Genomic DNA, 15,563 nt, shown 5'->3' on the forward strand with positions numbered 1-15,563 from the left:
CCAGGTATTTTTTTGACAGTCTTCCCAGTTGTCGTTGTTGAGTCATTCTCCATTTTTGACTGTCTTCGGATGGAAAAAATTAGATGTCTATCAATGTAAGCTTGAAAAATTCTGACTATCTTCTGGAAGACCCAAATCGGAGCTCTTATGCAACGAAGGTCAGTTCCGTCCAATGGCAGTTTGACATGACCGCTGATGGACCTTGATTGCGTAATCCCCATGATGACGTAGTGTTGATATTTATTGATGCAATAGTGCTTTTGATACAGCTGTTTCGTACAGTTTATTTTGGACACCGCTGAAAGATCAATCCCAGTGTATTTTATCATCAATGTTGGATGATATATATATATATTTAGCTACGTGAATACAACAATTGAATCTTTTGAGAATTGAGATGTTTGGAGATCTGTGTATAAAAGAGTCCACATAACCAGTCTTTGACCTTATTTACACCCGTTCTGCCAAGCTTGTTTGCATAAACAAAATAGATGAACTCACACTGACCGCTGCTGAGGTGTTTGGAGGCAATACACGGGTCCCACATTATAGCACTGGACGTTTACCTGTGAAGAGGTGACCAAACTGGTCCTAGTAGCATACAGTTAAATCTAGCAGACTTGTACTTCACTGGTCTTATACCCGTTACTGTCTGGAGAGATTTTCTGTTGATTTTGTATGGTTTGGACTTGGATTTGATTTGTTTTAGACTATCATATGTGACAAAAATTACTGAAGCAAGGTTCTAGAAGTGGTGCCCATTTGATCACCTGCGGTCTCCAAATGAAAAGTGCCACCATTGGCTTGACTGTCATGGATAACAGCAGACCAGGATGTATAACAATGGATTGTAAATTATCAAAAGCTACGGGAAGTTTCTAAGGTTTTAACATTAACAGATTACAGAGCTGAATGAAACTGTTCTCTTGTAGAAGAACTGGACTATAAAATAAGGGTTTTAGAAGAGCCTTGGCCAGGGTGATAAAATTGAAACTTCTGCATGAAAGGATAAAAGGACTGGATATTTTAAGGATAAAATATAATTTTCATGATTTGAAGTTTGTGAGAGGTATATTATCATGATCAGCAGCAGTGAGTTCACAGTGATGGATACTATGTTCTGTTTGTATGGTGGGGAGGAGGAGGAGGAGGAAGACTATCAAGGTAGGCAGTGTTGCCAAAAGTATCACCCTGATGTGAGAGATTTTAGAGATAATCTCAGTGGATATTTCATACCTTTTATTGTAAACAAGTTTGTGTGCTGTGAAGATCAATTTTCACATGATGGTCTTTCATAGAAATCTCAATGTTTTTGGGGGATTCATTGTTGTATTCTGTTTTGTGTTGAAATTCTCATTGTTCAAACCAGATGAAAAGAAACAAAAGTGGTGAGATGAAATGATAGGATTGGATTGATATGTTCTGAAATAGATAGTTTCAGAGAGATATCATTTAATTCAACACTGAATGCATGCTGCGTGCATGTCTTGAAAGCAAATTTCATTTATTGATTAGACCACTCATCCCTGAGACATCCACATCTAATATGAAAATAGGAGTAGCTTTGGTCAGGTGTTCTTTTTTTCCCAGCTGGTCACATATCATAAGAAAAGTTCATTAGTAAAACTATCATCTTTCATTGAGAAAAAAGGACAGCAGCAATTTCATGCCTTATTGCTAATAGATGAAGCAAACAACAAGACCTGCCAGTGGCAGGTCTCACTGGGAAACAGTAACTGATATCAGTGTTCATTCTATTAAGACCTGCTGTACCAGGACACCCCTTTTGACTGAATCACGATGTTATTGTAATTGAAGCATCTTTTGGTTACAAAGCACTAGTACCCTCTTAGAGATCAGATAGTGTTTGTCTTTAGATGACTTCAAAAGCTAAATTAGGATTCTCCACCAACTAAAAGGAATGTGCTTCTCTTGTGAATGATGCCATCTACTGGTAGAATTGAAAATGCACATTCCTGGCACCAAGAGAATAAGACGCAGCTTTGTTAATGCATCTTTGGGATTAAAATTGGGTCAGTTCAGGCCATCTGAGGACATGGATTCATTATTGGTATGGAGAATACCATTGGCTGCCGGAGTCACATGAACAGCTATGAGAGAATGCCTTTCAACTTCAAAGGAATAACGAAGGGAATTTAGTTTTTCAATCAATATTACTTCAATATTGTGCACTTCCATCCACAGCCTGTTAGTGCCAGGGAAAGAAATTAAATAAAAAGGGGTCGGAAATTCTAGGTGCACTTGAGATGAGATGTGGGATCTCGGTGCGTTTTGAGAGAGAAATTGGGATCACAATTTGTCCTTGCGTGACCTGGTTTGTGCACTGCCATGTAATATTGTGAGGTGAAGACGAGGTGAACCAGAGATAGAACTATAACCATGGATATACTGCTCAAACATACCAAGAGGAGAAAAATAGGTTTGATTTTTGTTAATTGTTTCGTTGATATGTCGTATATAACATGTTAGGGTTTTAATGGACAAGTTTTAAGTGTTGATTTTTACTCGGTGTAGATGACTTGTAGTTAGTTGTACATGAGAAGCCTCCAGGGTTGCGGTATTTATTTCCTGCTCATTTGTGGTCAGCGATGAACTGTCAGCACTGGTGGTGCCTGGAAGCAGTGATGGTACAACTGAAATGGATTTTTAAGGTTTTTTGTCTTCATTTTTCAATATATCTGGAATTATTTATAGGTTTTAAAGGAAAGAGTTCTGGTATTATATGCTTTATTAAGGGCAGGATTTATTTTGTGGTTGCTGATTGTAATAGACCAGGTTCAGTCATTTTAGAAGTAAATATGTCATCTTATTTTTCAATGAGATTAAGTCTTCACATCATACAACATTAGCATGAGTGATTTGTTGGAGCTGTTATTTCATGTTTTGACATATTGTTTAGTATTATATAGAGCTATGCTGTTATTAAAGATTATGGAATTTTGTCATTAATATTGCATGAAACACATCTATAATCATATATTTAAGTTTGTGTGTTTGATGATGGCATGCCTCTATTAACAGAGTTCTCTGTCAGTATTGAAATATTTTTTTCACTCAAGGTATATTTACACATCTTAACTTGTCCATTGTGATGTAGAATTCCTTTTGTAGTATTAAGAGAAGTAACAAGATTCTTTTCTTGCATTCATGTACTAGTATTTCAACATGCAATGTAGAGAATGCGTTGATCCGATATCTTACGATGAGCTTAGAAAATATTTGCCAGTGGCTAGAAAGATAAGTTTGGTAAAGCAGAATAATGAATATTTGCTTATTTGGTATTGAATGGGCTATTTTTTCTTCACGAGCATATTTAGTCGGAACGAAAGACGCATTCTCCCGTAACCAGAACTCGTACATTCCTGTATTTTAATATCATTGGGAGAAACTAACGGGGTTTTATTTACAGGTTTCCAGTATGCCAGAGAGAATCACTTCTGAGAGATAATCCATGTCTCACCACCATCTCTTTCTGTTGTGTCATTGTGCTTTATCAACATAGGTCAACAATATTCTCCCTGTTGTATCATTACAGATCCACCCTCGATGGATTCATCAGGCATGAGTGGCATGGACAGCTCAATGCACGGCATGGGTAGTATGGGGATGGGCGCCCCCTCCCCACCAGACATGAAGCCGGACATCCGCACATTGGTGCCGCAGCCAGGCCAGGGGATCCCCAGCTACTACAACATGGGTGGACCCCCCTTACAGCCACCCCCTATGTCACCGACCCTGCACTCACCGACCTCCAGTGTGTCGTCTCCACACTCCATGTCGTCGGTGACGTCCCCCATGTCACAGATGACCATGTCTCCCCCGCCCTCTCTAGGACTGCAGAACCCCCATAGTTCAATGTCCAATAAACACATCTGTGCTATCTGTGGGGACAGGGCATCCGGGAAACACTACGGGGTGTATAGGTGAGTGGCACGCAGTGAAGTGAGGGGACGTGGATACACACTCACTGATGCACTCATGCCTGTGTATGCGTACACAAACACACACACACACACATACACACACACACACAGTGAGAGAGACTTTAAAAATGAACCATTTCAAACCATTTAAATTTAGACTTGACTCATATTTACATATGAAACATTTCCAGAAATGGGAAAGCCTGTTCTGGAGGAAACCTATCCATTAAAAACATCTGGAAACGTGGAAGAAAAAGATTTAAATCTCTTTATATCATCTCAAACTTTTCCATTCCTAAATTTCCAATGGCAATATTTCCATTATCTTTGTCAGTTACTAAAGTTCTAATTTGATGGAGAAAAAAGTTCTGAGGCATGCTGTTTGAATTATGGCGTATTATCCTCGCTGTAAAACTAAATGTTTTACTAAGGGGATACGGGAAGCTGTAACTTTTTCAATATAAGTTTTCAAATGCTCCTGTCATTTAGAATCATCATAAAGCCTGAGGTACTGAGAAAGAAAATTTATGAGTAGTTCTACACAACCCAGCTGTATGTTCTAAAAAAATTAATTAAATAAATAAATAAAATAAAAATAACTTGCATTGATCCCTTTCTCTGTTCTAGTTGCGAAGGCTGTAAAGGTTTCTTTAAAAGAACAGTGCGAAAAGAACTGTCCTATGCCTGTCGTGATGATCGCAACTGTGTCATCGACAAACGCCAGCGTAACCGCTGCCAATATTGCCGCTACATGAAGTGTCTAGCTATGGGCATGAAAAGAGAAGGTGGGTATTTCTTCTGAATTGTTTTGGTATGAACTTCACATCTCAGAAAAATATGTGTGCACATCTTGTGATGATTTCATGTTATTTCTGGACACTCGTTTTGGGAAATAAAAAAAGCTAAGGCTGATGTTTTATCATGAGCGAAAGTGAAGAAGATTGATAAGTAAATACAGATTATAGAAAAAATTTCTAATTCTTCTGGTATTTGATATTTTTGGTACACAGTTAAAAACTACATGTTCTCATAAAACTAATTTCAGAATGTCTGTCTTCATAAATGAAATATGGAAAGGCCAAGTCCAGCCTTTAAGTCGTAATAGTTCCAAAATACATCAGAATATTACAAAATTGTATCATTTCTTTGATTTTAATGATTGACATTCTAAGACGGTAAAAACTGAGAACTGGGTCTTAAAACTGAGGTGGACTGTGGTAGTTTGTTAATGGACTGCCTAAATCACTGTCCAGAGTTTTAAGATATACTTGGCGACAGTTGGAAGTCAGATAATATGATTAACATGAAATCAGTATATAGATGATATTATAAACATGATGTCAACATGGCGGGCAGATTAATATGTTTATTTTGTAAAACCCTTGTGTTCACATTGCATTGCTGTATAAAACAATGGTCATATTTTAAAAATCTGTGTGACAAAAAAAAAGAGAGTTTTTTTGCAGAATATTGTTCATTTTCAGTTATTGATACAAATCTTACAAGTTAAAATTATGATTTTCTGTTATTGACAGAAATTTTAAAATTTAAAAAGGTGAAAAAATGTGAAAATGTGACCATTGTTAATATTATTGTCTCAGATTGATATACGGTTTTTTGTATATGGAAGGTTAAGTTTGGTCTTGTAACACATAAACACAGCACAATTATTCAATATTTTCACACTTATCATTAATTTCAAAGCAATATGTCTGTGTTCACTATAGTTTCAAGGTCATGAATGTGTCTCTTTAACGTTAATGCAGAGACATATGGCTTTTCATGTCAATAAAACATTAGTGTTTTAGCTTTAACTGTCCAAATGAATTTCCAGTTTAGCTTTTGTCCTGTAATGTTATAGGTTGTCTTGAATAACCCTTCTACCATGTGTGATAATCACAGATGTGGTACCGCCCTTTCAGTCTGAAAATTTTACTCTCTGTTCATAGAATTTGGCAAAAAAAGGAAATATGAAGAAAGAAGTGTTTGTCTTAAAACCTCAAATATTGAAAAAAAATACAAAAACATATTTGATAGTTTTATTTAACAAAATAACCATAGAATACCTATCATAACTTATGCCCCAGCATGTGGTGGTAAAAATAACAGAATAATTTATTCACCATGATAAACAACCACACTCATTGTTTTAAGCTAACACGTTAATGTGTATTTAACAGTTAAATGAATTAGTCTTCAAGAGAATTAAAAAAACACATTTTATATATTAGGTCAGTAGAAAAATCAACTAATACTCCACCACTCCCCCCCCCCCCCCCCCCAACCCCTTGAAAAAGAAGGCAGCCGATTAGCCATTTAGATGTAACCATATTGATATAACTGGCCCATGTATGACCAGGCGTATCCTGAAGTGACCCCTCCACTGGACTGACCACATCATTACACAGCACCAATGGATTTGCCAGCTTAAATGTTCAGCAGAAAGAAGTAGAACCCCCCATTGTTAGTATAGCGTGCAGGTTATTATGAGGTGACGGTAGGATGCCCATTGGTTTCTTTGTTGTGTACGTGCGTAGAGGCATGTAAGACAAGTGGAGGGGATGTGAGGTTAAAACTGCCAGATTTAGAAACTAATCAAGCCAGTAGAATTAAAGCAGTATTCAGAATGAGGCAGGGGGGATTAAATTGTGGAGAAGATAGCCCTTAAGTAGGTTTGTTTACCCCCAGGGAAGTTCATGTGGACAGTGAATATTTTTATTATTGGCAAAAAGCTTAAAGATTTTTTTAATTACTTTCCCTTACAATGTGAACACAGTCTCTTGGTATTTACTATTTCATTTTAAGTTGTATCTATCAATGATTTGATTTTAACAAAATTTGAAAGGATTTTATTATTGAATTAAAACAAGTTCTTTGAAATAGCCATACCTTGGTTTTGATATTTTTGTCTTTTTCTCTGAGGCTTGTTTCCAATGGCAAATCCTTAGTATGTTCTATCCCAGCAGGCCATTGAATCATGGTATCTAATCATAAAAGGCAAATCTAATCATTTGGTTGTACCACCCATGGCTACAGCAATTGAGTCTCATGGTTAGATATTATAATCAGATGGCCTGCTGAGTTGGAATGTATTTTGTTCATTGGAAATTGGCCATGGAATACACCGTCTTTGCACCTCCTCTCCTAACACACCACAGGTTATTAATATGATTGTGTTAACTGGAAAACTTGGATTATTGAACTTGAAAATTTTGTCATGGTTTATTTGTGAAATCTTTTGGAAGTATCAAAAACCTCAAAATTTCTTTATTACCCATGTCACCTTAGTTGCCCTACGCCTTGGCTTATCTATTCCAGCCCAGTACCCCACTTCCTGTTACGAAAATCTCTTCATACCAAGTTTTCTATTCAACATGGCCTGATATTAATAAAGATATTTCGCACTGCACATAAAGTGGTCGTTTGTTTAGCACGTGACTCTGTATAATACTAATCCTAGATGTCCTCGTCCCCGCAGCGGTCCAAGAAGAACGCCAGCGGGCCAAGGAGAAAGGGGAGGGCGAGGTGGAGAGCACCAGCAATGCCAACTCTGACATGCCTGTGGAGAAAGTCCTGGATGCAGAGATGGCGGTGGAGCCCAGTCATGAGACCTATGTTGATGCTCAGGTATGTAGTCTCAAGATTGCTCTCTGGGTGTTCTTTTACTCCTTGGTTTTTGGAAAGTAAGGGGGGAGGGTAAAATGATTTGGTTAGGGTCCTTAAAGAGTTACTGAAGTTGGTGGCACCAAAACATTTTTACTTTTTTTTTTCTTTTTGCAAAAACCAAATCTATAATATTGTTTGAAAGCCTTAACTTTTTATTTATTTATTTATTTATTTATTTATTTATTTATTTATTTATTCATTTATCTTTAATTCCAGAAAGACGCAGTGACCAACATTTGCCAGGCTGCGGACAAGCAGCTGTTCACTCTAGTGGAATGGGCCAAACGCATCCCTCACTTCACAGAACTCCCCATTGATGACCAGGTTATCCTACTGAGAGCTGGTGAGTCTAAGGATGCTTTCAGAACAAGTTGATTTGCTGACTAACAGATCCATGGATCAAATATGGCCGACCTACTAAAAAGCAATGCCCCCTAATCCTCTTATTGACTCCTTGCCTCCAACATGCAGCATCCGTGCAGGGGCCTAGCAATTGAATCTCGGTCATGTTTAATTTAGCTTTAATTGCTAGGCTTCTGCAAGGACTGTGCATGTGGTAGGTAGGGAGACCATTAGGGGATTATTCGGCAGTGCTTTTCAACAAGTGGGGCAGCCATATTTGATCTGCAGACTAGTTAGTCTGAGGGTCATCTGTTGTGAATGCTACCTAAAAATATAGAATTTAATAGTATTTACATATATCTGTGGTAAAGTGATTCAAATATTTAATTAATTCTTTAATTCTTATGGTAGCAACAAAATTGAAAAGCAGGCTTTATCCTATAGTTCTTTACTACACAGTTGAAACACAAAGAATGTTATACAATGATTCCTAAGTTATATATATATATATATATATATATATATATATATATATATATATATATATATATATATATATATATATCTGAAAGAATGATAATTATCTCCTTTGAAAAGATAGAGTCATTACTGTAATATCTTAGTTCAACAGATAGCTCTGAGAGGATTACCAGTAAAATTGCTGTCCAATATATGTTTCTTGGCATATAGATTACAGCTATTACTTATGTGAAAAATAATTTGAACTCTGCTTTGGGGACACATACAGTCTGTGCTGATTAAGAAACTTGTTCTGTAACTGCGATGACGTAAAGGAAGTAAGATTATTGTTGTTGTTAAACTGTTTCCAGGACTGGATGACGATAACAAAGAGACAAAATTACAGCACCCAAATATCGCTCTGCCATGTCTTAATATATATTAGGAGGGTTGATTGTTAGATATCAATTGTAAGGGAACTTATCAAATAAGAGAAATATTTTCTTAGGATGACATTGTTTTAGGTAGGAAATAAATTGTAATAGAGAAGTCCTTGGAAATTAGGATGTGAACAGAATGCTATGGATATGAAAATTCTTCAGTTTGGTTTGTTCTCATTCATGTAATCTCATTTGAAAACTGTTATTGCTGTCTTACACCCCATTCTCATAGATTAGATCGACCTACATTGGATCGACCTAACTCCCTGGGGGTTCACGCTAAATAGCTGTCAGCCGGGCGGACACGAAAGTTAATTACCCCTTAAAGCTTGTAGTAGGCGGGGACGGACACTTAAGGGGGATTATCTGACAGTAATCTAGTGAGACTCCCCGCGGTGATAGATCGATCTAAAAGTTGTGAGAACAGAGCCTTAATTATGTAGTTAAAGAATTGATAGCATATATTGTAAAGTCATAGTTGTTCAAGTGAACTGAAATGGTGAAGAAATACCAAGGTGGGAGGTCTAGTACGTGTGATCGTGTTCATGCATGTGTGTTCATGCGTGTGTGTGCATGCGTGCACCAAGGCTTAAGAAGTATGTTATAAAAGTACAGCAGAGACAATTATTGTTGGGTGGCTTAAATGAATAGATTCAAGTCTATTTTTGGTGTGGTACTGTATCTGATATCTCATAATAGTGTCTCTCTCTATAACAAAACAGGATGTGGTACAGCAGATAAACAGCAGAACTGGGAAATAAGAGTCATTCAAAGTTCAGCTGTCATAGACAGGGGTTAGGGTATTTTTATCTAGACGTTACTTCTCACATAGCCCAAAGCTGAGACAATCTTCATGAAGAGAATGGCGTTGAGATGCAAAGTAAGCTGTTAAATTGATGCCGTGATGAATTGCAAATCATGAAAAAATTCTTGTTTTCATACCTTTCATTTTATTAATTTTAATCTTTTTAAAAAAGGCTAAAATCAAGCATTTGACAAGACCTTCCCCCCCCCCCCCCCCCACCACCACCACCACCAAAAAAAATTTTTTTTTTTTTTTTTTTTTGAAGTCAGGGTTTGGTTGTTACAGGGGGAGGTGGTGAAGTATTAACCCCATCCCCCACCCCCACTCCCCACCCACCATCCCTCCAAAAAAGTGAAATAGAAATCCATTTGCCTTAAACTACAAGAAAACAATGGAACCTATTGTAACAGAATCCCATATGCTGTATACAGTTATAATAGTACTTCATAAAAACTTGCAATATTAATACACCGGGGGAGCAAGGCAGGTTAAAGGGTCAGGCAGAGTTTAGGGTTATTTGGTTGGTAGAATTGTATCAATCAGTCTGATCAGCTGATGTTTACTTCTCCTTAGTGCCCTGCTTTCCCTTCAGGAACCCCAGGGTTGTGCCAGTGGAACAAAATAATTACACAATGTTTTGAAAATATTTTGTTTGAAAATAATCTCCGATGTGAAAATACTTACTTCGACTAGTTGAAAGGTCATCAAATGACTTCATGTTGAAAATGTTTTGACCAAATGTCCCATTAACCAGAGTGACTCGACACTAAACACAACAACCCTCTTTGTATACAGAACTGTTTTAATTTGCTGTGTAACGTCTCCATGCCAATTGAGTTCATTCATTAGTTAGTTATGTATTTGTACTTTTGACAAGCAAATTTTCATTGTGAAGATGTCTAATATCTATAACTATATAAATGAATGAGATACACAAAGTTGATTTTTCATAAGACTTTATAGAACCGAATTTATAGCACATACAAACTGTAGAACTACCAGTTCCAAAGTAAAAAAAAAATCTGAAAATGCACATTGATTTAAAACCAAAGTCTAAATATCATGCCTTCCAGAGATTCTGATTTCATGTGATAGTAAAATATTTGAGGAAGGGTAGTAATTATGTGGTCCAAATAGAATATTACATGCAATGGAGACCCGAGTACAATTATACTATAAAAGACTATAAGATGACTAGAGGCAACCAATCATGCTGTCTTTGTTTACACTAGAAAGCTTTGCAAGTCATAACACACTGACCAGTGGTAGCCAGTGCCGGCTGGCACACTGACCCTTGCTTGACCCACAACCTTTCATGTATGCAGCAAATGGGAATTTACATTTTGATTGGTTTAGATATCAGCCTGTCAGCTGTCAACACACTGCCCTGTGCTTGACCCTGTCCACATCTGTCACAAAACTGATTCATTGCCCCCCACCCTTCTGTATTCTTTTAGATTTTTTCCCTTCTTTATGCTTGGTTGAACACATTATCGAGCAATTGGTGATCAGTAGAGATCATAGAATGATAATACTCGTAGAGTTCAGAATTTTGAATAGGCAGACCCAGACATCACCTGTTGTCTGATTTTGGAAAGAAAATGAGGAAAACATTCATGTGCACAGTGCTTGTGATTGATTTCTTGTTATCTGTATATTATAACTGCATTTTTGCCTAATACCCAAAGTTGTGGTGCTATTGTCATGGATATACTGTGAATGTGATGAATGTATTCCATTTTCTTTATCACCTGGAACTGCAGATAGAGTTGTGTGTCTAAGAAATCACTTGGGGAATTCTGAATAATGTATTCCCTTGGAGTATTCCATGTTTTATTTTAAGACTAAATCAATAAAACATGTCTTCTTCTCTTGTGTAGGAGCCATGTGAGTATATGTAAGTCACAGTTATTACCTGTGATTCAACAAACAAGTTCATGTTTTACTGGGTAATTGGCACCATTTGCTGTAATTAAATCCATCTCTGTGGGAAATGAATCCAATTACAATGAAGCCTTTATTTTGTTTTCTTATCTGCTTTTCTTTTATTTAAGGTTGGAATGAGCTCCTCATTGCCGCCTTCTCTCATCGCTCGATCTCTGTAAAAGACGGAATCCTGCTCGCAACAGGCCTGCATGTGCACAGGAGCAGCGCACACCAGGCAGGCGTAGGCACCATCTTCGACCGCGTGCTGACGGAGCTGGTGTCCAAGATGAGGGAGATGAAGATGGACAAGACAGAGCTGGGCTGCCTACGAGCTATAATTCTCTTTAACCCTGGTTAGTTTCCCCATGTTTTTTTCTTTCCATTTCCTTCCATTTCCTTCGGTACATTATTTCCTCAACCCCTGAGCCTTGTTTGATTTTCTTACCCTTGGTGTGTTTAGATATATTTAAATATTTCATTCAATAAAAAAAGAAATTTAACAAAAGTAATTTTGGTAAGTTAAAAATTGATTAGTCTTAGCAGATCCTGCATAAACTCAGGTGTACCTTCAAGACTTGATAGATCTTTATTCAATATTAAAAGAAGAGGACTCAAATGGAAAGAAATGTGTTATTTTTCTATGCTCAAACAGATAATGAGTTGTGTGTTCAGGATTTGCACAATACATATCATGCGAGTTCATTAACTACATTGTAATTGTGCTTGAATGAGTGACTGTTCTTAAACCATTCCCGTAGAGCAGCTTGTACCTGAATGCATTCAAACACTCATTTTTAATATGAAATCCCTGTTGTTTGCAGATGCCAAGGGTCTCACCTCTGTGTCCCAGGTAGAACAGTTGCGAGAGAAGGTGTATGCCAGCCTGGAGGAATACTGCAGGACACAATACCCAGATGAGCCAGGACGCTTCGCCAAGCTGCTCCTCCGACTGCCAGCTCTACGAAGCATCGGCCTCAAGTGTCTGGAACATCTGTTTTTCTTCAAGCTCATCGGAGACACGCCCATCGACACTTTCTTAATGGAGATGCTAGAAAGCCCCAACCCTGTCACTTGAAGAGGTGGCAGTGGAGTGACACTCCTTGTGAGTGACCCGTGTCCTTGTTAAGAACACATGGACACAGCAGGGTGTGACAATATGTATCATACTACTAGCTAACTCCTAGATATATGTGGTTCCTGGATATGAAGGAGAGACAGAGTGAGAGATGGAAGATGAAGTGATGGTGTGGGAGAGAAGAAGGAGTTATTGATATTGTATCTTGTATTTTAGGAATATTTCTTTGCCCTTATTGAAAGGAAGAGCTCTGTCCAGTTGGACCACTGATATGGGATAACTGGGAGACTGTATTTGTTGTAGATATGAGTAAACCCCACAGTGTAGTCCTGTGTTACACAACCACGTTACAGTACAGAGTACTGCAGTGTAGTAGCTGAGACCAGTGGCCCCGGCACCAGTTTAGGGGGAGAAGTAGGCAGTCTACAGGGTCTTATAAAAGGACCCCACCTCTCTCCGCCCTCCCCTCTCTTCCTACCTCACTATAGTGTGAGTGTAGCTCCCTGTAGAGGACTGAAACACTTGGCATGCCACTGAGTGTTGTAGGAATGGCCACAAAATGAAACAGTTTGCCATGCTGCAGATATCACAAGGTGGAAATTACAGAATTATAACAGTTAATGGGAGGGAGAAATACTTATGTGGTGCATTTGCATTTGGAAAAAAAATTAAGAGAGCTTGGTTAACTGGCATAACTTGTCTTTAAGTTATCTTTTTTTTTCTAATTGTAGTTATTTTATTGACTTAATTCCTGTTATAGTGTGAATGGCTCACACTGCATCATTTACTTGTTGTTTTCCTGTTTATTGACCAATAATGAAAAGTTAAAATTTGTAAGATTTGTAAAGTGGCACTTCATTTTTAACAGGATGCATTTTCTTTACAGTAAAGTTTATTACGGGGATAGTGTAGCAGCTTTAACATTGAAAAGTTATAAAAAAATGTTCTAGAATGAATTAAAACTAAGTGGGTCTGCAATATTGTAGAACTGGTTTTAATTAAATAGTGAGAAATGAGCCCTTGATAAGTTTAAAAGGTTGCTAAAGAGCTAACTTTACTTGTAAAGTGTGTAACAGCTGCTCAGGTGTGGTGTAGAATTACATGCCGTTTATATCAAAAACAAAAGGGAAATTTGTAATTACAAGCTTATCACTAATGCAAGCCTCTCTCTTCTTGGTAGCATGAATCCTGATGGCTTGGACTTGATCTCTTCTTGTAAAGAGTCACCTGGTGGCTGGTTTAGAAAGCAGTGTCCTTGTTAATATTTAAGTATTGTCTACTTTAAAGTAGCAAAAAGTGGCAGTTGACTCTTCTAGTCTATTGTGCTTATATTATAATTGGTTCTGAGATGTATTATATGTTCATGGAAGCAGCTCCTCTTGATTACGCCACCTAGTGGTATGTGAAAGAGGGGATGTTTCTGTTGAAAAAAATGTTGTTATTGAATTTTAGGTGGAGATATTAACCAGTGTTTAAGTTACAGAATTAATGTAAAAAGTGGTGTTTTTTAAGATCTGTATTTAAACTCATTTAGCAAAAAAGAAAAAATCATGAAAAGAGATTTTTTGTCAAATGTTTTTCACATAATGTATATTTGATATGCAGCCAGATTGAGTCTGAAAATTTAATGATTTCTTTAACCTTTTGGTTAAATATAGGCTGAGATTTAACTGAGCGTAGTTCAAAAAATAGTCTGTACAAAAAATCTGCTTGAATCTAATTAGTAAAGCAAATTTGTTCACTCTTTGATTATATCTTAAAATTATTGTGGCTTAATTTTAGACACATTGTAGAAAGATCAAGTGAAACAATATATTCATGTAGTTTTTATTGAGATGGATTTGCTATTCACACTTTTCAGTTGTTTTCCTTTGGCCATGTTCAAGTTACGTGCATTATTAAGTACAGTGCATTTATTCAAAACATAATGGTTTAATTCTTTTTTATTGGAGCCATATAGATAATTACATTATTTTGGCAGCCAGCACAGGCAAATTTAAAAAAATCTACTAGATATCCTATTCCTTCTCTTTTTAAATACACAAAAAAGAAACCAAGAGAAAATTAAATGCTCTTAGTGAACAACATGGCCAAGTTGGAGGGAAGATTTTATACAACTGTAGACTCAAATGGAAAGAAATGTGCTATTTTTCTATGTTATGTTGTATTATTATTATTATTATTATTATTATTATTATAGATGTAGTGTTGTGTGGAGCAAGCCAAGCTATGCTAGAAATTGGGTCACTGACCATATTTAAGACCTGTTAGTCTATTTATAGACTTGTTTGTGCTAGTTATGACTCAGAATTTGTTCATCCAAGGTGCAGGGTTCTACATTGTTCATAAAAGTACAAGTGCTTGGGCAATGAGGAAAGTAAAAAAAAAAAAAAAGAGTTGAGTAAAATTTGAAAGGTATGTCAAAGTTTTTAATCATTTCCTTGTAGCGTTCACTTGTCCCTGCACCGGCCTTGAAGCAACTGAAGTTTTGAACTTACGAAGAAGGCTTTTTTTTCTGAAGAAAAATGCAAACCACTGCTAGGGTAGCATGTAGACAGTGACAGCCTTGTAAATAAACATTAGACATGGGTCTGCGGTGTTGTTTCTTGTTCAAAATGTCTCTGGACGTTAATGGGATTTACAGGTATGCTCTTTGTGATCTCGTGGAACGTGCAATTTCCCCCCCCCCCCCCCCCCCCCCCCCCCCCAACAGTTTTGGATTGTGACAAAAATCCTCCGTGACCTCTGAGCCGAGGGGAATCCGGTTTCATAAGGTGATCTTTGTTCCAATGTTTTTCTCGATGCTCGTGAATTATAACTTTGCTGTAAACCCCAAAAAGGAAAAAAAGAAGCGTGTTGAAAATACTCTTCCTTTCCTCATCTCACACCGTGATAATCATGTTATT

General features: G+C 37.2%; 1 protein-coding gene across 7 annotated transcripts in view; it reads left to right on the forward strand.

The window, feature by feature from the left end:
• The window catches only part of LOC106175291 (retinoic acid receptor RXR-alpha-B), a 44,087-nt gene extending 28,840 nt beyond the window's left edge, over nt 1-15,247 (forward strand). For 5 of the 7 annotated variants that reach the window (XM_013557230.2, XM_013557213.3, XM_013557222.2 and 2 more), the window contains exons 2-7: nt 3,557-3,944; nt 4,572-4,729; nt 7,405-7,571; nt 7,827-7,953; nt 11,711-11,935; nt 12,404-15,247. In XM_013557230.2, coding sequence (XP_013412684.1) covers nt 3,568-3,944; nt 4,572-4,729; nt 7,405-7,571; nt 7,827-7,953; nt 11,711-11,935; nt 12,404-12,657 — 1,308 coding nt within the window. In that variant the 5' untranslated portion in view covers nt 3,557-3,567 and the 3' untranslated portion in view covers nt 12,658-15,247. Of the gene's footprint in view, nt 1-2,088; nt 2,441-3,556; nt 3,945-4,571; nt 4,730-7,404; nt 7,572-7,826; nt 7,954-11,710; nt 11,936-12,403 lie in introns of those variants that run through there. The other 2 variants (XM_013557219.2, XM_013557214.3) reach the window with 2 other exon arrangements.
• Nucleotides 15,248-15,563: the final 316 nt, after the last annotated feature.

Source organism: Lingula anatina, chromosome 3 (genome assembly GCF_051362555.1).
Source record: "Lingula anatina isolate TDL-2025a chromosome 3, LinAna3.0, whole genome shotgun sequence".
NCBI classification, from domain to species: Eukaryota; Metazoa; Brachiopoda; class Lingulata; order Lingulida; family Lingulidae; genus Lingula; species Lingula anatina.